General features: G+C 38.6%; 1 protein-coding gene across 1 annotated transcript in view; it reads left to right on the top strand.

Annotated features, from left to right (window-relative positions):
• The first annotated feature begins 9,673 nt into the window (after positions 1–9,673).
• Slco4c1 (solute carrier organic anion transporter family member 4C1) overlaps positions 9,674–25,653 on the top strand; it is a 44,976-nt gene continuing 28,996 nt past the window's right edge. Inside the window, exons 1-2 of the mRNA XM_038341011.1 lie at positions 9,674–10,016; positions 13,491–13,754. Coding sequence (XP_038196939.1) covers positions 9,674–10,016; positions 13,491–13,754 — 607 coding nt within the window. The remainder of the gene's footprint in view (positions 10,017–13,490; positions 13,755–25,653) is intronic.

Genomic DNA, 25,653 nt, shown 5'->3' on the forward strand with positions numbered 1-25,653 from the left:
TTGCCAACTGCCTAAGTCCCCTTCTAAAGCCTGAGCTTTTGACTAAACTTGGGCACAAACCCATTTGTGGCAGACATAGCATCACTCCTGGTCTACAACCTATAAAGTCAACCTGCTTTTATTTGTGGGCCCAACTCCTCTAGCCTCCATCTCTGAGACTACAAAACCTACCCAAAAGTTGCTTTGTTCAAATAAACCTCTTATACTTTTTCAACTGGGCTGGATCCAGCTTAGTGTAATGGCAGAGAAACCTATCATAGGGGTGGGACATAAAACCTATTACTAGGTATATTTCTCTTTCAATATCCAGATAATAAATTTCAAAACATTGGGGTGTTGTTGAAATTTTCCTTTACATTGAGCCCACATCTTCTACTACAAGACTCATAGAAGACTGAATCTCAGTGCGCTCTTTTTCACTTGCATCTTTCCATTCAAAGCAGAAAGTCCTGGTCAGGTTCTGTCTATTCCTGTGGAATCTTAGCTCTTGGAGACAAAGGCCTGTCTCAGAAAAGAGCAACAGAGACTGTGTATGTATATTACAGAAAACTCTTGAACCATAAATCACGTAACTCTTATCACCAAGCTGTCTGGGTTTGGATTGGGACTCTGAAAAACAAGTCCTCTAATCTCCATCTTTCACAAGATCATCTTGTTAACATTTGTACTTTACAATTCTCTGATACTTTTCTCTCATGCTTACTATGATGCATCCCTTTCCATTTCTCCTTTATGATTAAACCTATTTCTACAATAAAAGCTGGCAACATTTTAAACCTGTTGTTTAAGTGTGTGGCATCTGCATTTTATCTATAATCTTTATCCATTCATTTATCCATTCACCCATGTATCTATCTATCCATACATCTATCTATCTATCTATCTATCTATCTATCTATCTATCTATCTATCTATCTTTATCATTATGACCTATCATCTATATATTTATGCAAGCAAGTATGAATCATTTCTCTATTACCTATCTATCTAGCTCTATCTATCTATCTATCTATCTATCTATCTATCTATCTATCTATCTATCTCTACCTACCTACATGCCATCATTTATCTATTGTCTATCTCATATCCTCTGTATCTTCTCTCGCTTTGTGTGTTTATTTGTCTCAGTCCCTCAGACACTAAGCAGACTCCAAATTTCTTTTCTTTTAAACTGCTAGTCACAGAACCATGGCCTCTCTAAACTCAGTCTTTGACTATGTACAATTTTTCTAAAGCTTTGACTATTTGTGTTTGATACATAGAAATAAATTTAATCATTTAAAATATATAGAAATTTAAATAAAAAATATATACTAAAACTATGATATAGTGAAATATAGAAAAATGGGCATTGAGACTTCTATATTGAATAAGAATATTTCTTTGATTTATTTAAAAACAAAAAAATCCACTCTGATGACTTAATGGTACCAGATAATGTTGCCATTATATTTCTTTTAGTATAAAGTGTATTAGTTTGTTCAGCCAGATTCATGTAATTATTTGTAGCATTTTTTTTGTTTTAGTTTAGTTATATTGTCACTCTATCTTTAGTCAATGGAGTCATTTTTAATATTTTTAATTGTTCTAAATGGTATAGAGATGAACCTTAGTCTAACCCTGGTCAGAAGCCCAAGACTGGGAGTTCATAGACCTCTGGGGTAGAGACTGCTATTGTAAAAGTCTGTTGCACTGCTAAATAAACCTTCTGTCAAATGACCCTTAAATAATTATGTTCATACCCACAGATCTTGTATGTTCCCAACCTTGGTCAAAACTTCCACAGTGGGCAGCAGTAAATAGAGAGATACGTAACTGGTCAAAGTATTGAGAACAATACACTAAATGCTTAACCCTCTATGGGACAACAATGTTAATTACTCCACACAACCCTGCATTATGGATCAGGAAATATCACAGACCAAGAATGGAGAGGGGTGTTGTGAAATGTTCTTTATGCATGATGTGCTAATCACCCTCATGAACTAACACAAGCTGACCTACAAGAGCTCCACAAGATCAAGCCAGCCAAGATCCCAGTGTAATTTCTGAGTAGCAATTGGCAGTTGATGACTGCTGGGAGTGAGAAATCATTCTTTTTTGAGGGTGTAGTCACAGGTAGTTGTTCCATGATGGGTAGCATTAATAGACTTAGTGGGTAGAAGAAAAAGTAACAGACAGACTTGGGACAGCGTTAGTATGGAGGATGCATATCAAGTTAGAGGGGGAAGGTGGAATAGATATAATCATATGATGTTGCAAGTCCTTCTGTATGTGTTGCTTTTATTGGTTAGTGAATAAAGAAGCCGTTTTGGTCAGTGGCATAGCAGAATAGAGCTAGGCAGGGAAAACTAAGCTGAATGCTGAGAGAAAGAAGGCAGAATAGGTTAGATGCCATGTAGCTGCCACTGGGAACAGACATGGCAGAACCTTGCTGGTAAGCCAAAGCCATGTGGTAATACACAAATTAATAGAAATTGGTTAAATACAGATGTAAGAATTAGGCAATAAGAAGCAAGAGCTACTGGGCCAAGCAGTGACTTAATTAATACAGTTTCTGTGTGGTTATTTTGGGGCCGATCACCTGGGAACAAACAAGCAGCCGCCCCCAACAAACTGGCCTACCAACATGGTCAACTATATCCATGTAAAATCTGAGAAAGCTTAAAAAGTAATTCTAGACACAAAAGAACAAAGTTAAACATGGCTTTTGGTAGCCACAATTTTTTTCTAGATGGGCTCACGGCAAGCAGGAGCACTGAGGCTGCTTTAAGAAAGGTACAATAAAAACTGTGAGGCTCTTTTTTTTATAAAACAGCGGCTTCCTGGTTCACCAGCACAAACATCTCTGACTCTTTTGGAGGTCCGGCTACAGAGCATTTAAATAGGGTTTGTGAGCAGAGTGCTACAACTTGCTTAATGTAACATAGACCCGCTGTGTGCCTTAAAATGGGGCTGTGAGCATGGCTCACACTAAACAGACCTCCGTTCCACCATGTTAGACTGGGCAGAGGCAAAAGGCAAAACAGCCTTAGTAGTAGCCAGTTAACATTTTTAGAAATGGTCCTGGTCAAAAAAGAATTACAGATGCACAATAAAGACAAATTCAGATGAAAAAGATCTCTAAATAGGTTGCAGTGTGTTTAAAAAATGTATGTAAGCTTGGAAGAGAGAAAAAAGTGTAAAGAGACAGCAAATGTAAAATAAAAGAGTATAGACAGTCATAGATTAAAGGAATAAAGATAATAAAATAAATATTAAACTTGTAAAAAAAAGTAATAGAGTAAGAAAAACAAGCCATGTAAAGATGGATTATACACAGAGAGTCTGGATTATACATATTATTGTGTTTTCTTTAAATTATTTGTCTGTGAAGGAACTAAGCACAGAGAGACATTTCATTGCATGGTCTGATAAGCTAAACCAATCTATATATTTTAAAAGTATCTTGAATTTAAAATTTGGGTCGAAGGACTTGTTCCTTTGGAAAAGAGGTTCTTCTTTTGTTTCCACAGAAGATGAAAACCTGTGGATTAATTCCAGATTAATGAAGTTTGATGGACCAACACCCCCTGAAATATAACTTAATAGGTGTTGCTTTTATTGGCTAATGAATAAAGAAGATGTTTTGGCCAGTGGCATAGCAGAATAGAGCTAGGAAGGAAAAACTAAGTTGAATGCTGGGGTAAAGAAGGCAGAATCAGTGAGATACCATGTAGCCACCATCGGAAACAGACATTCCAGAAACTTGCCAGTAAGCCAAAGCCACATGGCAATACACAGATTATTAGAAATGGGTTAAATTAGAATGTAAGAATTAGCCAATAAGATGCTAAAGCTAATGGGGCCAAGCAGTGATTTAATTAATACAGTTTCTCTGTAATTATTTCGGGGCTGAGCAGCCAGGAACAAACAAGTGGTCTCCCACAACAATCATATTCCATTCTGATGTATATAAAAATTTCAAAACTAAAGAAAAAAATTTAATTATTTATTTTGGAGATAATAATATAATTATACCATTTTCCCATTCCCTTTCTTCCCTCCAAACTCCCTAATGTGACCTGACCCTTTTTGCTGTCCTTCAAATTCATGGCCTCTTTTTCTTCACTTGTTTACATACACATACACACACATACACACACACACATATCAACAAGAAAACATTTTAAAAACTAAGTTATATTTCTTCTTAATATAAATATATCTCTGTTCAATTATGGTACTAAATCTACTAAACAAGCCCTGAATCTAAGGCTCAGAGAACATTATAGGAAAGGAGTTGGACAGGTTGTAAGAATCACAGGATCAGGGAGTTTGCAGTGAAACTGTGATGGGGAAGCCTTGTTGATCTTTAAGAAGTGGGACCAAGTTAGGGTGTGTCTCTCTGGGACCTGGAGAAAGATGGGTGCACAGCCCCAGTGCATTCTCTCTCTCTCTCTCTCTCTCTCTCTCTCTCTCTCTCTCTCTCTCTCTCTCTCTCTCTCTCTCTCTCTTTGTGGTTTCCTTACCACACAGCTGAGCTTGGACTTTTTATTCCAGTTTCATGAGTTTTCCCCTTATAATAAATAGAAATATAATTGTTAAAAAGGGGGGATAATAACAGTGGGTAATAGAGTGAATACTTGTGAGCTATTATTTATGGATAATTTACATTGGTATAGTTTTTTTGTATATCGATACAAGTTCAAATTATATTTATTTCTGTTTACAATATTTGTACACCTATGCAAAGATATTCTGTCAGATTGTATACATGCAAGTTTCTACCTCTGTCTAAGACATCTTGTATATTAATACAACTTTTAGGATGTATTTTTATATTGGATATATTATTCTTACCTCTGATTAAGATACTTATTCATTGTTTGCATTTTGAAGTTCTTGTCTTCATTTGCAGTATGAAGGTATAAGTCACAAAACAATCCCACACCAGTTTGGAATTATGAATAATAAAAGGGTTATTTATTTAAAAGGAAAACTTACAGATCACTGTCCTAGATAACAGCCCTCTTTGCAACCAGGAAAGAAGTCTAGTAGCTGGAAGCAAAGCCCAAAGCAAGAGAGAGAGAGAGAGAGTGCCCATAGGTACTGCTGCTTTTTAAAGCAAAACCAGCAATACATTTGATTACAGATTATTTAATATTCTGACGTAAAGTCTTAGTCTTTAAGTTATACAGCTATTAAATATTATAGGTAAATAGTTGTTTATTTTTGTTATACATATAGTCATGTTAATTAGGTTCTTTAGATAAATAGAGATTGAATTCTGCCTAGATAGGCAATCTTTAACCACTTCAAGTGTCTGTAGAACATGACATTTAAATAATTTAGCATTCTGTTGACATGAGACATGATTGCTCCTGACAGCACCAATCTATTCCCTAGAAAATGTTGAGCACTGAAGACACTTCACTCGGAGTTTGTTTTCTTGGCACAATTGGCCTTTGGGCAAGGAGCTGCCCATGCCTCAACCACTGACAAAGTGCATAGTATCTGGATTGGATAAGCAGGGCACAAGGAAAAAGACTGCTAAACCTTGCCAAGACAGGGTAAGACAGTTCTGAAAAATTTCTTGCCTTTAAAAATGGTCTGACGGTTATGCTAGGCCTTAGCCAAAGTTGTTTGCTTCAGCGTTGCAAATGAGACTTTGGGTGATTGCTCAGGTAGCTAATTATTTTTGCCATATACTGCTCACATTGGACACTGCTTGAATGTACATCCTGCCTACTCGGGTAGCATTATCTCCCTTCTCAGAGCTTTGATGGGGTTGAAGATTAGATAGTCATAGTTATTTTTCTCTTATGATTTAGCCAAGCTTATTTCCAATGCAAGACTTAGACTCCTTGGAATAGAATGTTTATTAAAACATTTGTCATGTGTTCCTTGCTTAATAAAGTTTATATTGTTTGTAATTTTATACTTGATATCTGTTCCTATTGTATATAGTTTGGTATTGGGTTTGAATCACTCTTGTTTAGACAAAAGGGGGAGATAATGGTGAAGCCTTGTTAACCAATTATCTTTCAGAGGTGAGACCAAGTTAGGGTATGATTTCCTGGGAACCAGAAAAAAATGGGTGCATGGCCCCGGTGTGTTCTCTCTCTCTCTCTCTCTCTCTCTCTCTCTCTCTCTCTCTCTCTCTCTCTCTCTCTGCGTGTGTGTGTGTGTGTGTGTGTGTGTGTGTGTGTGTTTGTGTGTGTGTGTTTCTCTCACTGCACAGCTGAGCTTGGACTTCTCATTTCTGTTTCATGAGTTTTCCCCTTAAAATAAATAAAAATATAATTGTTTATCTTTTAGCTAGCCTGGTTATATCCTGAATAGAGTTAACTTCTACAAAACTGTGTCTGCTAGTAATGTCACAAGCTAGGCCTATAATAAAGTCTTGCCAACAAATATTGTCTAAACATGAGCTGAACAAGGACAACAATAGACATGCCAAAGTGAATGAGGAACACCCACAAGATCTCAACTCCACACAAAGAACTATAGGCAACTAAGGAATGCTGAGAGCAGAGAAATAATCTACCACAATGAAGAAAACACCAGATGTTTAGCCCTGAAAACAAGGAAACATTTTAAAAATTCTAATTGTAATTTTTTAAATACAAACATATCTCTGTACAATTACAGTATTAAAATAAATGTAGATAAGCACAAATCTTTTTTTGTTCAATTTTTTGTTTACAGTTATACATTGTATGGGAAACTTAAATGGAAGGGATAAATGAAGGATACTGTGAACACTTACATTGTTTCTTTGGTTTTATTTAGTTAGTGTAAGATTCCTTGGGACTGGAAGAGTAACACAGGACTCCTTAACCCCAGAAATTCTGAAGGTCAAGGCAGAATGATCCCAAATTCAAAGCCAACCTGGAAAAGGTGGGGAGATGCTGTATGATTTAAAAAATTTAAGATGCGAGACTAGAATTAACAAAGTCTTGAGTTAAGTTCTTGATACTAGACACATAGACATGGGGACACACACACAGGATTCTGCTGTAATAATTTGGTGGGGAGGGAGGACAGAGGGCCCATATGTTAAGACCACTTGCTGCTCTTGCAGAGAACCTGGGTTTGGTTCTCAGTATCCGCATATTAGCTCATAACTGTCCTTAACTGCAGTTCCAGTAACTCTAACACCATCTGTGAGGTATTAGGAGTACATGTAGTATACATACATAATACATACATACATACATACATACATACATACATACAGGCAAAACACTCATACATTGCCTTAGTCACTGTTCTTTTGCTATGAGGACATACCATGATCAAGATAACTTATAAAAGAAAGCATTTGTATCTTTGTAGCTCCATTTCAGTCTCCTTGCTTCTACCATTGCAACAGAAGATTATAATGTAACAGGAAGATGATGTTGGTAATACTTTTAGAAACGTCAATGTGTGTTCAAGAAGAAGAAACAATGCTCTTGCTAATCTTTGAATAAACATCCACTGCTAGCACTGTGAGAATGGAGATTCCGTAGTTTAACTCTAAATGTGCACTACAGCTCTGATTGGAGTATGATACTTTGAATTTGTTCATTGGAACTTAGAACATAGTCATTGCTGTAGCCAACCAAATCTCATCAAATCCAACTTTTCTGGGTAGGTAAATTACTTCCCATTCCATAGAAAACATGTATGGTCTCTATGTATACTGATATCTGTTAAGTCTGGAGTGTAGCCTCAGCCCCTGGAATCCATCCCAGCCCCCTGGCCTGGGAGTTGCATTAGTCTGGATTCCATATCCCAGGATGCCAGGTCCTGATTCCTCCCTGGGAGGGTCAGGACCACTCCCACAGGGTATTTATGTGGGCTTCCAGAGGAGAAACATGTGGTTCCAGGTTTGCATGTGCTCCCCACTTTCCTGTCTCGCCACCATGTGGTTGGCCACCTGAGAGCATAATACGATGGGCATTTTAATTTGGTGATCTGACCTAATTGGATTTCTTTGTGCTGGCTGAGCCGTCCCTCTTAGGATTTTTCCTAATATAATCTACTTTAAATCCAATTCATTTGGGCTGGGGGGGAGGGTGTTACATAGCATCCAGATTCCCCCAGAATCTGAGCATTCCCAGCTTCTTAGTTTTCTAAACCTCATATCAGAGAAGCACAAGGATTTTGCTTGTTTTTGACACAGACTCTTTCTACGTAGTTCTAGCTGTCCCAGAACCGACAATGTAGACCATGCTGCCCTTGAACTCACAAAGACACCTGCCTGTCTTTGTGTCCCAAATCCTAGGATTAAGGCTGTGTGCCAACACACTGGGCTAGGTGTTAGTTTTGTACTTTGAGAATGTCTGTGTAATAATTCATCTGTCACAATAGGCTGAGGTAATGAAAAGACAAATAATGTAAAGTTCAAAGTAAGAGAACTGAGTTCAGATTCCCTACAGGTATTAGGCCTGTTGTCAGCATGCTGCCTTGGGAGGGCTTTCGACTCTCCTTGGGGCACAAATTCTTCAATGTGTGACACACAACAGTAATTACACTCATTTAAAGACCAATAACAGGGAACATAGCAGTACTAATCTCTGCCTCTTTTTTGAATGTTCAAAGCAATACATCTAGCTTACATATCAATCCCTCAGCCCACTAAGTACAGCATGTCCAATCGAAACTAAGATTTCACAAGAAGGCATTTATTTTAGTAATATGTAGGGATCTGTGTACATGTTAATAGGGATTGCTTCCTACTGGAATGTGAATCCCACAATGTTTATTTGCCAGTTTGTCTTGGAGGGTGTACCCCCACAGATTACAACAGTCTTTAGCACACAGGAAATAAATACTTTCTGATAATAAATGAAATAATAAATGCATAGATTGGAACTCTTGTCAATCATGCAACAGCATTAATGTCTTCCAAGCTTTCTTTTGTTATACATATAAAAATTATTTGCATGATGATCCTTTTCCATTCATTTTAGGCGTGCAATACGCTGCCCAGAAAACACCATGTATGAATTTTTAGAGTTCTATTATTCCTTCACTTTGGAGAAGCTAAAACCAAACAGATGGCTCTGGCCTTGCAAATGTTTGTGGGAACAGGGAAGGATTTGTTTCTAGGAAGGCTGGTAGATAAAGGCTCCATTACAGTGTTCACGGAATTTAAAGTATTATACCTGAGGGCGATCTGAATCTTGGAGCACGGGATTCTTGCTTCAATAAGCAGCCAAGGAGAAAGCAGTGGCAGGTTTCCTGAAAGATCTCCTGATGCAACTGTGTTTGCAGCTTTCATGCACACACCCAGGGGGAACGCTGGCCCACAGACTCCCACAGTCTCTATTTGTTACTAGTCTCTGGGCTCGGGAGAAAGAGCTTGCACCAAGATCCCCTGTAGTGCCACCCTCGCATCTACGATACTGCCGCCCTCTCCCCTCACCTGGCAGAAGCCGAGTCGCACGCCCACGCAGACCATTGAGGTTTCCGCTGGCGGCCATAGGTGTGGAGGAGAGAAGCGCCGGCACCTTAGGGTGTGGAGGACCCAAAGCTCCAGGAGTGTCCTGGTAGCTGCGGTGGCCACGCAGTGCCAGAGAGGGAGGGCCCCGGAGGCGGAGACTGGTCCGGCACTAGGGCGCTGTCACCTGCCCAGAGGCGGAGCCAGGAACCAGACATTTGCTGATCTCAGACACTGGAGTCCACAGAACCCTTCTTGACCATGCAGGTCGCCAAAGGAATCGAGAACCCGGCTTTCGTCCCTTCCAGCCCGGACGTCCCACGCCGTGTGTCTGCTTCGCCCTCCCAGGTGGAGGTCTCTGCTGTGACCTCCAGGAACCAGAATGGGGATTCTCGACCTCGGGAATCTGAGGAGCACCATAAGCCATCTGAGCCATCTCTGCCTTCTTCAACTCCTCCAGCTTCTGATGAGCCGCCGGGGTCACAGCTCTGCGAGCTAGAGGAGGGACCTTGCGGGTGGAGGGACTTCCACCCCGGGTGTCTCCAGCTCTGTAACACGCCCCAAGGCTTTCTGCTTCACTACTGCCTCTTGGCCCTCACGCAAGGTAAAGTCCAGCGCCAGCTTCTGGGGGCTTTGACTGAACTGGTGATTGGGTGGAGACAAGCTGGAGGAAAGGCAGGTGCAGGGGAACCCCACAACCTGACCCGGTAGTTTAGGCGGCACTAGGTAAGCCCCAACCCCCAACCGTTGGGCTTGGACCTTGCTGAAACTCTGGCCTGCGGGTGTCCACCACTATCTGCGGTCCTCTTATAGCTTCCTCCTTAGATAGCATCATTGAAAACCTGGCTTGTAAATTTTTGCTATTTTGTGTTTTGCCTCAGTTTAGCACAGTGGATTGCTCTAGGGACGGTGATGAGAACCTTTGGGAAAACGATAAGCCTGGTCTGCATTTTAAAACTATGCTGACTTTAAAAAGGGATTTGCCCGTTTGTTTGCTTGTTTACAGCGGAAGGATTAAAAGCTTTGCAAACAGGCGTGGATTGATTTTCCAAAAGGAGAAGCCGCGCAGGCAGAAGTACTTAATTATCTAGCATAGATTAAATGTAGATCTTATTTTCTGCGTCTTTGAGAATGTTGGGTACAAGTGCAACCCAGTGAGTAAATGAGATAAAGCTTCCAGCCCTGAAGGGTAAACCTTTATTAGCTCTTGGGTCACAAGAGTTCTCGAGTGTCTGTTTGTTCTAGGATCTCTTTTCAGTTCTCTTGGGACTAACAGATTAAGCCTAGATTTATCCCCCCAGGAGTTTGCCGTCTGAACGGAGTTTCACGGAGTGAGAGGCGTGGCTGGCGGGGAGAGTTGGGCTTTTTTGGAAAGAAAGGAAAAGTGGAAAAGAAGTTGGTTTGCCTCCGAGGCAAAAGATAGGATAAATGGGAAGTTATTCTAAGAGGCATCCGAGCTGGGATGGGTAGAAGGCGGGACAGTTTGATGAATAGGCTCAAATTGAATTCAGTACGTAGACCTTTGGTGTTATTTGAGCCCTAATCCCAAACTATTTTGTAATAGTCAAGGACAGGTTGAAAGGAATGCTACCCAAGAGATAGTGAAGGGTGACTGGAAATTATTCTTTGCTAAATTAATAAATTTAAGTTGGTGTCTCTGTCTTCTGTTCTGTTTCTATCTCAAGGAAATGGGTGCCTCTTTCTTTGCACCCTCTGGGTGCTAAGTAAATATTTGTTGATTATAAGTAGATTGCAGCTCCTTTCCTGAAGATGGGTGCTGTAGTCCTTTCCCTTTCCACCTTTCTTATCCTTCCAGTTTTCTTTCCAGTTATGTCTTGGTTGTAGTTATCTGAAGGTGGTGATCATGGAGCATCAAAGTAGAATGAAAAAGTAAAATATATCCCGTGTTTCACCTTAAGTTTTACTCTGCAATGTCTAGGTTAATCTAAGACACTGTATATTCAACACAAATTATTGTTTGAAGTTATTATCCAATAGATTTGGTACTCTCGGGGAAAACAAGTGTCTGATTTAGTGTAAAGCATCATTTACTCTGGTTTGAGAAAAATAGTCTGAGAAGAAAATAACCCAGTTTATTAATTTATGCTAAAGTTTAGGTTTCAATGGCTTCAAGTGTATTTCTGTGCATCTCACTACCCTTGGGAAGCCCATATCCCATTATGTATTAATAGACACTTGATTAGGCAGGAAAATAACTTGAAGAGTTTAACAGACATTTCTCAAAGGCAGTGGGTATCTCTCTCAGCATTTAACCTCCCAGGGAGCCTCCTCCCCTGACACACCACAAACGTGAGACATAGTCTGCATTCTTTCCTGATTAAAACTGATTCAGAAGCAGTGCTCTGGGAAGGTGTGAATCAGAGAGGCAGAGATTTGTAGAGTTAAACGTTATCTTCTAGATTGTGAAAAAGGAAGCTTTACTGGAAAAACAATGATTTCTAGTGATTCATTTTTATTTTGTTTTCTCAAGGCAGGGTTTCTCCGCTTAGCCCTGGCTGGCCAGGAACTCTCTTTGTAGATCAGGTTTTTCTGGAACTCGGAAACCCTCCTGCCTCTGCTACCTGAGTGCTGGGATCATCATACTTAGCACAACTAATTTTTTTTTGTCAGTGTTGTAGGTATATTGGAATATTGATGTTTGGATGGGAAAATTTTCATGTCATCAGGTAACTGCTTCCTTATAAAAGTCATTTTTTGGTGCTTTACACATGTATTTTACAATTTCCAAATTAGTTCACAGTCTTAAATGAAGCAAAAGACATAAACAAACAAATACAATTTTGGAACATTGAAAGCTGTTATACCAATTTTGTTAAAATATATTTTCGGGTGCAGTCTTTATAAAACAACAAGACAGACTGTGGTTATTAATGACATGTTTTTTATTCAACCTAACTAATAATAAAAATAATTCCTAGTAGCTAATAGGCACACTTACCTAAAAGTTTCATCGCTTTTAATTTTTAGTTGATTATCACATTTCTGTTTGTGTGGATTTAACTTATAATAGGACATCTAAAAATCTGACAACATTGGACACAACCTTCCTTATCTCCCAGTCGTTTATCATTTTCATTACTCTTATAACAGGCAGGTGAACTCTATGTCATCTTTTCTTCTGTGTTTTACTTTGAATATGATTTAGAATGTCCGGGGGAGGGGGTGATGCTTACTTTTTGTTTACTTTTAATACTGAACATTTTCATTTAAACATCTGAAATGGATTTGTACACACTTATAATCCCAGTCCTTGAGCAGCCAAGGCTGATTCTCCTTTAGCCAAGGAACTTGGCTAAGTACTGTATCCCAAAGTGGGTAGCGAAAGCTTTATTTAATGTTTGTGAAAGTGGTAGAAAAAAAAATAGACTTGAGAGCTCAGCTTCCTCTTCTTGAAACCGGCTCAGGGGGAGCTGTAGCTTCAGAACAATGTCTGAGACTGAGGAGGTACATTGAACCTTGCAGTCCTGTCCATCCTCTCTGGCCACTTGTACGGGCTGCCTGCCCTCTTTCCAGAGAGTTTCGTGGAGTGTACTGAACTTAAGAACTCTCTGGCAAACTGGTTTTATGGGACTTTACTAGTTGAACTTCCATTTGTCAGTTAAAGAAAAGTGAATTCAGACAAATCATGATAATTTGCCATGCAGCAAGCTTCAATTTCGTAGAACACGTGAAAACTTAAAGTTTTTTGTTTGTTTGTTTTTGTTTTTCGAGACAGGGTTTCTCTGTAGCTTTGGAGCCTGCCCTGGAACTATCTCTTGTAGACCAGGCTGGCCTTGACCTCACAGAGATCCGCCTGCCTCTGCCTCCAAGTGCTGGGATTAAAGGCGTGCACCACCACCGCCCGGCTAAAAAACTTAAAGTTTTATAATATGAAAAATGAGATGATTTTGGAGGTAACATGTTTGGATTGCCTGACTTTGAGACTTGAAATAATTTTTTTTTTTCAATTGGCTCATTTAAAAATAGCAAAGGAACAATGGATCTAACCCTAGTGCTTTCCGTTGCTGATTGTACATTTGTTTACTGAAGCTAAAACAATGCATTTGTTCCTTTTCAGGTATTGTAGTAAATGGCCTAGTAAACATTAGCATCTCCACCATCGAGAAGCGCTACGAAATGAAGAGCTCACTGACTGGCTTGATATCATCCAGCTATGATATCGCCTTTTGCGTATTGTCTTTATTTGTATCGTTCTTTGGGGAGAGAGGACACAAACCTCGCTGGCTCGCATTTGCCTCCTTTATGATAGGACTGGGAGCACTGGTATTTTCCCTGCCACATTTTTTCAGTGGAAAATATGAATTGGGATCCGTTTTTGAAGGTAAGTCTCTGTTGTGTTTTTCTTTGCATGGATCCCCACAGTTACTTGGAAACGGGTTCATTGACACGTGTACAGTAAAGTGAGGTCTAAAGTCTCCTCCGTGGCTTTGGGTGAATTGCACAGCACAGGAGAGCACAGAGATAGACTGTTATTTGTCCTTTCCATGGCTCTCCAGGCTTGTGAGTCTCTGAGTCTCACTCCCCACATCATGCACAGTCCCTTGCTAGTAGAAAAAAACCTCTTGCAGGTGCTGAGCTCCCATGATTCTGAAGCGTGCAGATTTTCTTTCCTACCTTTGTGACTTGGGAATGGCAGCTCTGTGTGCTGGACGTGCACATTCCTGGTTTAAGACAAGACAGGTGAATCAGCCCAGCAGGACATTTTCTCCGAACTGATGTCTAGGTTTTCCTTTAGCTCTAGTTTGATTATACAGCTACGGAGTGACCTGCAGACCATGATACCCCGAGTAAACAAATCCATTATTCAAAGGCTTGGAAGGAAATTTATGTAACCCTTTTTTCCCCCAATCATTTTCAATGGTAAAACAATTACACTAGAGTCAAAGGAATGTGCTTGAGATTTATGGATGTTCACCTTTACAGTTTTACGTTCTTTCTGAAACTTGCAATAACAAATACTGAGAAATTGTTAGGGATTGGGTAAGTGTGAAAAAAGGCTGGAGAAAGAAAAAGAAATTGAGATGTTGCACTATAGGCATTCCTTTTTTGTTTTAAAGTTTAAAAAGCTATTTGTTTTTATTTTATGTGCATTGGTGTTTTGCCTGCCTGTGTGTCTGTTGCATCTCCCTGGAACTAGAGTTATAAATAGTTGTGAGCTGCCGTGTTGGTGCTGAGAATTGAATTTGGGTCCTTAGGAAGAATAGTCATTGCTCTTAACCACTGAGCCATCTCTCTAGCCCCTAGATTTTCTTTTTTTTAAAGTTTAGATTTTAGTATTTTTGTGTTAAAATTAAAATAATATTAAAGCAGGCCAGAAAGGTGCCTCAGTGTTTAAGAACATTTACTTTTCTTGCAGAGGACCTGGGTTTTGTTCCTAGCATCCACATGGAATCTGATAACCATCTGTAACACCAATTTTAGTAGGTTTGTTGATCACTTCTAGCCTCATATATTTATTTTTATTATATATCATATTTCATATGATATATAATAAAAACAAGCATCTTTAAAAATATTGAAATGTTACTGTTTCCCAAGACTGATTTCCCAATTGCAAGATAAGAAGGATAAGATGGCATTCTAATAAAAAGCTTTGTATTATGCACTTGGTTTTAGGAGCACACTTGTTATAAAAGAATACTTCATTTAGACATAAAAATGAGAAACGCAAGCATCTGGATGAAGATGCTTAATATATGAAAAATTTAAAATAACCATGATAGGAGAAGATACTGTCAATGTGGGTTCTTACTGTGGATTCCAGTCTATTATCTGACATTGGGCAACATTGCAAAAGGCCGACTGCATAATTTCACTGGGGGCAGTTTTAGAAACAAGGCACACATTGCAGCATAGGCTGTACTGTTACACCTTAAAGAGCAGAGAACATTCAAGCTAATCTGCCTCAGAAGAACAAAGACTCCTGATACTGTTTTAGAATAAATATATTTGTGTTTGCAGTGTTTGGGCCTTTACTGCTGCAGTTAACCAGCTGCAGCTGCATTTCTTGTTTTTTTTTGGGGGGGGGGAGGAGGTTAGGATATATATATATACACATAGGTGTATATAATAGAATTGCAGCATTTCTCCCTTCCTTTCTTCCATCCAAAACCTCTTATATACCCTTCTGACTCTCTTCTAAATTCAAAGTCTCTTTTTTATTAATTGTTACATACATGTATGTATATGAATACACACACACACACACACATTCCTAATGAAACTGCCTCAGTCTCTATAATGTTACTTGTATGCATTTTTTCAGAGCAGACCATTTGGTGTTGAATAACCAATTGGTATGCTATTCCCTGGAGAAGACTATTCACCTGTTCTGAACTTCCCTTAGTTTCCTTTGGTTCCTTTGGTAAGAATTTTCTTGTTCCTATTTACTTGTTGGTTAGGGTTTTTTTTTTTTTTTTTTTTTTTTTTTTTGGTTTTTCGAGACAGGGTTTCTCTGTAGCTTTGGAGCCTGTCCTGGAACTAGCTCTTGTAGACCAGGCTGGACTCGAACTCACAGAGATCCACCTGCCTCTGCCTCCCGAGTGCTGGGATTAAAGGTGTGCGCCACCACCGCCCGGCTCGGGGGGGGGGGGGGGGTTTGGTTTTTTTTTTTTTTTTGAGATAGAGTTTCTCTGTGTATCCATGGATATTCTAGAACTTGCTCTGTAGATCTGGGCTGGCCTCAAGCTTAGAGATTCACCTAACTCTGCTTCCCGAGGGCCACCATGAGTGTATGCCACCATGCCCAGCTAACTTTCTTGTTCTTACAAGCCTCTGATGTTATAAAGTAAACATAAGTGCCCTTGTACAAAACCATGACCTCTGTCTCAGTGACCTTCGCAGTGAATCTTCTGGGGTTCACTGGAGTACAGCCAATCTGAACTCTTGATATCTCAAAGGGGAGCATGTACAAATAAAGGTGTTTGTGAGTCGGGAAAGAATTGGCTAAGGGCTGAAGCTGAGATGACTACTGAAGATGATTTCTGCAAGAGCAGAAACTGTTAGTAATTATTGTGTATTATGTAAGCTTCTTATTACTCTTGTGGATATTTTTCAGTATGTCAGTAGATCAGACTTAGTAAAACCACCGAAAGGGAAAAATTTATATTACTATGCCATGTCAGTAATAATGTAAATTATTGTTTACATGAAGTACACATAGTACTAGAATAACACAATGAAGAAGTTGGGACTGGTAACACATGTCTATAATTCCAGGACTTGGAAAAACAGTAGTAAAACCTTTTGTTTCATTTGTTACTTGGGAAAGGATGCATAATTAGCAAGTGAACAAGACAGTTGAAGGTTTAAAGTTTCTTAAGTGGGCTACAGTAACAAGAGCTGGATAATGAAGGAACTATCTTAGAGATGGTTTTCAGGCTAGAGGAAAAACTTGAGCATTTCAGGAATGGCCAATTGTGGCCAACACAATCACCACAAGGGCAAAATGTGCAGAGAGGTGAACAGGCAGAGTGGAGGCCAGCCAGGCTTACCCCTTTATATTTGACTTGACCACCTGGGACTGTATCCTAGCATGTGTAGAACTAGTTAGAACAGAGTTGGGAATAGAAATCAGGAACTTTTAACTACAGGATGAAATGCTTATTATATCCCATGTTCGGTATATGTACTTAAACATCCTAGCCTAAATGCACAAGCCATTTTTAATGTGCAAGAAAGGCTTTCTTTACTCTAACTTTTGGTAGTGCCACTTTGACTTTTGGGGATGGTTGTTTTCATTACTTTTCACACTATCAATATAAAAACATGCTTACGGGGCACTTAGCTACTGTTTTGGATTTTGTACACAGTACAGGCTGCAATGAGAAAGACTTTAGCTAAACCAAGAATACAGGAGTGAAATTGTATTACGTGTCTGAAAGAAGCCATGTGCTTGAACACAGGCAGAATGAATGCTGAACTCATTCTGTTATTATCTAGAATTTTACTGCCAATGATACAATCACTTCATGTTACTTCATAGTGATTTCATTAATGGTTTAAAAAAAACCTACTAAAACTAATCCTGCCCTTATTGATCTGTTTGTTTTTCAAAGATTTTTGTTTATTTTTTATACTTTATTAGATATTGGGTGATGTAAATATTCTTTTCCTGAATTAAACAAGTTCTTCAAGGCAGAGTATTATGTAGCTCAGAGTGGCCTTGGACTGTTAATAGCTAAGGATGACCTTGAAACTGAAATTGTGATTCGCTTGCTCTCACTTGAAGCACGGACTTACAGGCATATGCTACTACTTGGTGCTCTGGTGTGGAGAATAAGGGCCTCTTGTATGACTAACTAGCATTCTACCAACTGAGCTGTGTCTCCAACCCTTCTTCCTTAATTCAAGAAGCCAAGCATCCTTGAAATTTTGAAAAAAAAAATTGAAAAAGCACAACCTCTTTGTTCAAACAAGTTAATTCACTTTCACAGATGTGGAAACCTAGGAAAAAAATCTGAATTGTTTGTCTAACTCATAGAAATAAAGAAAAAGAAAGCTGGAGTTTGAAGTGGCAAAAGGAAAGCAAATACGTTGAAAGTTAGAAGCATGAAGACAGTGTGTTCTTAAGTAATGGAAGACCTTAGGCGGGAGCTGGCACGGAACTGTGGAGACTGCTTTTCTAGCTCTCTAGCACCCCGAGTTCAGTTCCCCGATGAGCATAAACTGGGCATGGTGCCACACTTCTATAATATGAGCTCTGGGAGGCAGAGGCCAGAGGATCAGGTTTATCTTCAGGCCTCACAGTAATTCACAGAGCAACCTCTAATATATGAGACCCTGTGTCTTGACAAGCATAAATACTAAACCCTTAATGTAGTTGGACGGGGGTGGCATGAGCCTTAACAAGCAAAGATTCCCAAATACAGCAGCAAAAGCTTAATAAAGACTAACAAAAAAAGCTCGAGACCTCAGTTTAGTCACTGAAGTCACCCCTGCCCCCTGCAGTTTCATCTGAAATGAACATTGAGGAAACAGTTGGCGTTCTGTGAACTTTGGATGAGTTAATCCCTCTGAGGAGATTAAAGTAATGTAATATAGGAGGTGAGCAGATGAAAACAAAATATGAAATATGAGTAGCATGTAAAATTTCTACAGGTGTGCGAGCAACACAAAAGGAGTGTGAGCATCAGCAGAGGTAGAAAAGGGTCGAATCAGGACCAGCACAGCTTCCTATTGTTTTATTTGAAAACAAAATTGACCCAGAAGAAAGATAAATTTTCCCACCTGGAGATTTTATAGGGAAAGAAAGGTTGGAGGTGATTAACTTTGAATGGAGATGATAGAATATGTTGCAGGGGAGCTTGGACTGTTGTTATTGGATACAGAAAAAGAGAGAGAGGGCTTTTAAGAGTAAGAGAAAGGAATGCTCCTAGGGGTTAAGTTTTGAATTTATTGACCTGAAAGTGGAAAACTGTCATAAAAGATTCCCAAATAAGTAATATACAACACTGCTTCCAACTTACTTTCGCACTTCTGGCTTTGGCATTCACGCTTTATGTTGGATTTTGCGACAAGATCAAGCCCAGGCTGACTTCAAACTCAGCTGAAGATGAACTTGAATCTAGTCTTTCCACCTTTCTAATTACAGGCGTGGACACCACCACACACAGCTAGACTCTCGTTTTTGTCGTAGCCCTGCCTGTGCAGAACTGTTTTGTAGAATAGGCTAGCCCGAGACTCAAAGAAGTCCATCTACCTCTGCCTCCAGGGCTGGGATTAAAGATGTGCACAACCTTGCTTGAACTTTTGTTCAGTCTTATTTCGTTTTGTTTGTTTTGAGACAGGGTTTTTCTATGTAACCCTGGCTGTCCTGGAACTTATTCATCCTGTATGCCAGACTTGCCTCGAACTGACAGAGAACCTGCCTTCCTCTGCCTCCCAGATGCTGGGATTAAAGGTTTGCACCACCAATGCTGAGCCATGCCCTGGCCTTTTGATGCATCTTAGGTAAACTGTCATCTTAGCTAATGAGTAAGAAAACCATTTAAAGTGTAACAAATCTTTACCACATAACATTTCGGGTCTACTCAAGTCATCTCTGTTCCTTTGGGTTGAGTATTATTTTAATGTTGCTGAGCAAAGTAGCTTCTGCATCTCTCCAAGAGACTCTGGGAAGTCATCTTTAAATGAAATAATGAAAAGTAATTACTAAAGACAATAAAGCTCTTTATCAATCATCATTCCTATTCCTATTTTCTGTCTGCTTACTCCCAAAGAAGGTAACCTTTTATGAGAAATAAATTTTATTTGCAGAGCATGGGTTTCTAAGTGTTTAGAATCTGTAGGTTAGAGATGATTGGTTGCCCTGAGCAGCTCACTTGAAACAATTGCTCCAAAAAATGTGTATAATGAGAATTAATTTCTAGTTTCTATCTTCCCCTTTGTTTTATACTTTGGCAAAGTTTTCTCGTTTGCTCACTTAAAATTTGGAATATTTGTTCATGTATATTAAGGAAGATGTGTCAAAAATTCTTAGATATTTTAACTGTCAATTCTTTACAAGTGCTATGATTTTGTTTGGTCATGAGGATTCTTCCTTTGGTGATACTTTTTAAAATGGGCCTCACTCTTGGGATTTTTATATTTCAAATGCACTGTCCAGCAACAAGTAAGAGGCACAGGGGTGAAACTGCATCACAATATAATGAAACAAATGCTCGCAGGTTAAATGTAATACACACATTAAAAGGTGAGAACTAATTTTCAGGGCTAGTAAATGCTTCAGATGAAATTAAAACTTGAGGTATCTAGTAATAATTACTCTGGGTGATTGTTTTTGTTTAATGCTTCCTTTATTATTGCCTGGTCATTATCCAGCATGGAAGGGCATGTGTTTTTACAAGTATCTATAGGAAGCATCTGTTCACTCTGTATTTGATACCTCAGTGGTTATTTGTTCTACAAATATTCTATATCACATGCTATTGATGCCATAAATATATATTTAGACCTATGACAGAACCAAACCAATTTTCTCTACACAAGCTTGCTAAAATAGTAACCTGGAAGAGAAGACAGAAAGAAGTAAAAGCAGCAATAAAGGGGCAATCATGAAAATGGTGTTGCTTGGTCAAGAAATTCAAACTGATGTTTGGTTTCTCATATCATATTTGTCAAAACTTGCTTATTCTCCCTCCCTCCCTCCTTCCCTTCCTCCCTCCCTCCCTCCCTCCCTCCCTTCCCACCTCTGTATTAAATTAAAAGTTTCTTAGTCATTCGAGCAAAGCTTTTTATACATAAGTGACTTTATTAGTAATGTTTTAGATCTGAAACTTTATAGTTTCAGGAAAAAGGAAACTAAAAAGAGAAGCAAATTCAGAATACTATGAAAATGCTTTGAAACTATTCTTGTCTTTTGTCAAAAATGCTTGATAGAATACTGACTTCACTGAAGTGGGTGGCAATGTGGGATTTTTTTTTTTAACGTGATGTCAAATGTAATCTTCAAGTGAGGTGCAGCATAGTTGTGTGGAGTGCTTGGGAAGTAAAGATTAAGTAATGGGTCTTTTTTTGTAGCTTCCTCAGAAAGATTGGTAAAAATGCGGTTTGTGGCAAGATAAAAGAAAATGAGGAAATTCTATTTTCGTACTCTTTTGTTCCTTAAAAGTGTACAGATTAGTCAATATCCGCCTTAATGTGCTCTTTTGTTTTATTTTTAATACTATTGCTCATTAGATGAAACTGCATGGATCAGGGTCAAGCAGAAGTTCTGTTTGTGCACTGTGTGACAGCTATGTGACCCCACTCTGATTCCTTCAACTAGAAGTTTTGGTGATAATAAGCTCAAAGCTCAGACTGAGCTTGATGGGAGGTTCAGTGTTTCTTAAACAGGAGTCAAGAATTTTGAGTTTGAGGCATGATAAAGTAGCTGTCCAGTTTAAGTTTGTTACTGGCAATGGTAGTTATGATACATTATAAGTAAAAACCTTTCCACAGGTCGTATCTTCCCTTCTCTCAACTTTTGCTTATGTAAACTTCTTTCAGATTTAGCTTCTGGCTTTTAGAAGACTCTGATGGGCCTGAGATGCTGTAAGTGGTGCTCTAATATTATCAGATGAAGAAGTTCAGGATTCCTATTTGCCTTTACTAACACTTACAATGGATGAAAAGAGGCTCCTCACTGAGTGGATGCTGTGGACCTATTCTAAAACACTACCGATAACATGCTTTCTGAGGGGTAGGAGTTAGTCTACTGACACAGAGTGTGCTGACTTCATTTCCACTTACTTACTATGCAGAATGTCCTGACTTTGCTATGTAGGGCTTCTTCTTAATCTTCCTTGGAAGAAGCAAAGAAGGAGAAGGGTACAACATTGTTGGATAAAAATAGACACCTTAACCCCTTGTGTGTAACCAATCGGCCTGAGAATAGGACTCCTGACTTTACTGGAGGCCAACCCCATAGTTCCCTTTGTTCTATTGGTTTTTAGCTTCAATATATATATATATATATATATATATATATATATATATATATATCAAAAAAGTATATAACGTATATAAGAAGCAAAAATAATGCTCAAGGAACCAGTCATGTAGTTTCTTGAATAATTAATATCATTAACCAGTTGGTCTTCAGCCTCAGAATCTCATTATAATTGGTATTATTATTATCTGTAGCAAGCCAGTTCCCAAATAATGACACAGAAATTTCTTATTAATTATAAAAGCTTGGCCTGAGCTTAGACTTGTTTCAGCTAGCTCTTATACCTTAAATTAAACTCATTTATATTAATCAACATTCTGCTACATGGTGTTACCTCTCTTCCATCTTGTAGCTTCTGACCCCTCTCATGTCTCTCTGGTGACTCTTCCTTTCTTCTTACTAGCATTTTCTTTCTGCCTGGAAGCCCCACCTGTACCACTTTTTCTGGCTATTGGCCATTCACCTTTTTATTACACTAATCACAGCAATATATCTTTACACAGTGTATAAATAGTCCACATCATTTCCCCCTTTTGTCCAAACAAAAAGGAAAGGTTTAACTCTGATACAGCAGAATTATATATAATAATAACAACTGTCAAATAAGAATTACATTTACAATGTCTAGTTCATTCGTATTTGGCAAGTTAAAAAATACTCCATTACATATCCTGTCTTAGTGAGGTCAGTTTTGTACTTGATTTACTTTCTATGGAAAACTGTACCTATAACTATTTAACCTTCAAACTCAACTCCATGAGAGAATGAAAAGATTTGATTAATCAGTAAGTACAGAGCAAGCAACTTCTAAAACTAAAGAGTGAAAGAGATATCTGGCTGCCTGGTTAGTCACCCCAGGGCTGCTCTGCAATGTTGGGGCATCCATCTTTAGGCTACCTTCCTGGAATGTCTGACAGACGTTTCTGTGAATTATGAGTTTTGAAGGACTGTCTTGCCTTTTCTTGGCAAATTTCAGCTGTCACTTTCTTCTGTGTCCTGCTTTTCCAGATAGGACAGCATATTGTCAGCAGTTGAGACAACAGCAATTTCTTTCTCAATGGCTAACATTGCCCCAGTGAAAGCAACCTCCATATGGAGGTTCTTTGATGCCTATCATCTTTTCTGAAGTAAATTGTTGCTGCCAGGAGGAGACGTGTCTCACTGTCATGAAAAGCCTTAGGTTATTAAAACATCTTAAATGCCATATTTTGTAGGTATCTGAAGTATTTGAAGACTGACTATCTACCTAAAAATCCGTTTAACCTTGAAACCTGCCTAACATGACTACAAGTTTGATTACTATAAATGATTAAGTACTAACCTACATTTCTTAATTATACATTATATTTTAAATGAGATGCATAGCTATAAAGCTTTATACAATAATAGAAACATATACAACATAAACATATAGCTTTAAATTTGTATCAATATACAAAAATATTTTAAACAATAGAAACATATATATTTTCTAATAAAAATAACCATAAAGTCATATCAATATATAAAAATTCATACAAATGTAAAATATTTGAGATTAATAGCTGCTCTTCATTTAAAGCAGATCCAATAATCTACCCCTTTTATCATATTTCTATATCCCCTTTCATTTTCAGAAAAAGCTCTTTGAAACTAATCTTCCTTGCTTAGTGGTTTTTTTTTTAAATTTGGATCATGACCAGTAACAATTTGCAAGTAACCCCTTCTAAATGATGACAAACATCCACTAAGCAACCAGAAACTCACCCTACATTTTGGGAATGTGGATGTCATGTTCCTTAGACTACTTTCTCTTGTCTGGGGATAATTATATCTTTAGGAGACTCTGAGAAAATTGGGATAACGATCCAATGCTGAGAGAGATAGCTGTATCATTTGTTGTCAAGTCTCTGTGTGGTGGGAAAGTACAGGACTTATCTGAAGTCCTAGTGAGAGTAGTCTGAGGTTGGACCATCTCAGCTAGCAGCTTTGAAGTTGTTCTGGATGCAGAAATTTGAGGAAGCTGCATCAGAGGCATTCTGAGAGGCTGGATCAGCTGGGATATTTGTCTTCATTGGTGTCTGGTTCTTTTGTTCTCAAAACACACAAACTTTTAAAGGTAACATATATTTTCATTAACATAAGTACAGAATATGTGGTATGTACAAGTAAGCTAAAGATTATTTTCTGTTTGAGCAAGTAAAAGGCATCTATCAACTTTGTAAGTACATTTGGACTGTATAATCCAACTTCTTTCTATGCCATATGAAAGAATGGCATGTAATAATAAGTCATGAGGATTCTATAGCCGATAAGATTTATCATGTCTCATTCAGTCTCAAAGCTGTTCCCATGCAGAGGGATCAGCATATACGTCACTTGTCCTATAGTCTTTCCTGACTTCTTCAGTGTCTGTAGCCATGATCCTCAGGAGATCTCCCCTGGTCAAATTTGATTTCTAGTAACTCTGAAGGTAGCCATAGCTTTTTGTTTCCCGTGGAAACAAAGGCATAACCAAGGCACACATTTTTCCAATTTCCATTCTGATGTCAAGACATCTCTAAAGTATATAGGCTGGTTTTATTCAGCAATTCCTTTTAAAATCCAGTTTCTCTCAGCAGATGCCGTTTGTTCATCAACATTCAAAAACATTCAAAGTCAACAAAGCACCATACAGGATCCACACGTCCTGTGTATTTCCCCAGTTTATGTAGCCAATTCTTTTTTTCTATTCCTTTACTCTGTCTTTAAAGGCTTATTATTTTAAACTATTTTCTCTATTATCATCAATATCTTTTTTTATTGTATCTGTTTAAAGATTTTCTCAGTCTGGACCACTTTATTGTGTACCTACAACCTTCTAAGACCTTGTGAATCAAGGCTTAAACTCATCATGGAGCTCTGTACATGGTACTGACTGGCTCAAGTCCACAGGCAGCGGCCAGGGGCCATGTCTCTATACACCACAGCCTGCCTGAAAGACTGTGGGACTAGGAAGCAGCATCTGGCTCTATGTTTCTGTGTTTGAAACTTTTTAAAGAGTGTTCTTAGGTCCTATGTGGAAATATGTGCACCCCCCCCCCATATTAGATGCTATATATAACGAGTCTTTCTCTGTCTCACTACCTAGCTCCCAAATAATGACATGGAGACATCTTATTATGGAAGCTTGACCTTAGCTTTGGCTTATGTCAAATAGATCTTATAACTTAAATTAACCCATTTACATTCTGCCATATGACATTACCTCTCTGATCTTGTAACTCCTGTTTCTTCTCCATGTCTCTCACTGGTAACCCCACCTTTCTTCTTCCCAGCATTCTCTCTCTGCCCTGAAGTCCCACTTATACTTACTGCCTAGCTATTGGCCATTCGGCTCTTTATTAAACCAATCACAGCAATACATCTTCACAGTATGCAATTATCCCACAACAATTATTATTTTGGTTTTTTGAGACAGGGTTTCTCTGTGTAGCTTTGGCTGTCCTAATTGCTTTGATTATATACAATGACTTTTATTATATTTGAGGGGAAATAGGTGAAAAAAGTTATGTACTATCTTTACAGGAAAAATCTTTATTCCTGCTTTATTATTGTATCCCTGGTATTTTGCAGCATATTGATAAAATGTAACTCTTCGAATGTATTTATGGTGTTACTGAATGGCAGACCTGTAACCTACACCCTGGATAGCCTGGCTTATATATTACCAACAACGCCAAGAACGCTATGGTTTCTCTAATCAGGCCTATTTCAAATTTCCTCTGTGTGTTTCTCATTAGTGAGCAGCATTTTATCTGAAGGTTGAGTT

Source organism: Arvicola amphibius, chromosome 8 (genome assembly GCF_903992535.2).
Source record: "Arvicola amphibius chromosome 8, mArvAmp1.2, whole genome shotgun sequence".
NCBI classification, from domain to species: Eukaryota; Metazoa; Chordata; class Mammalia; order Rodentia; family Cricetidae; genus Arvicola; species Arvicola amphibius.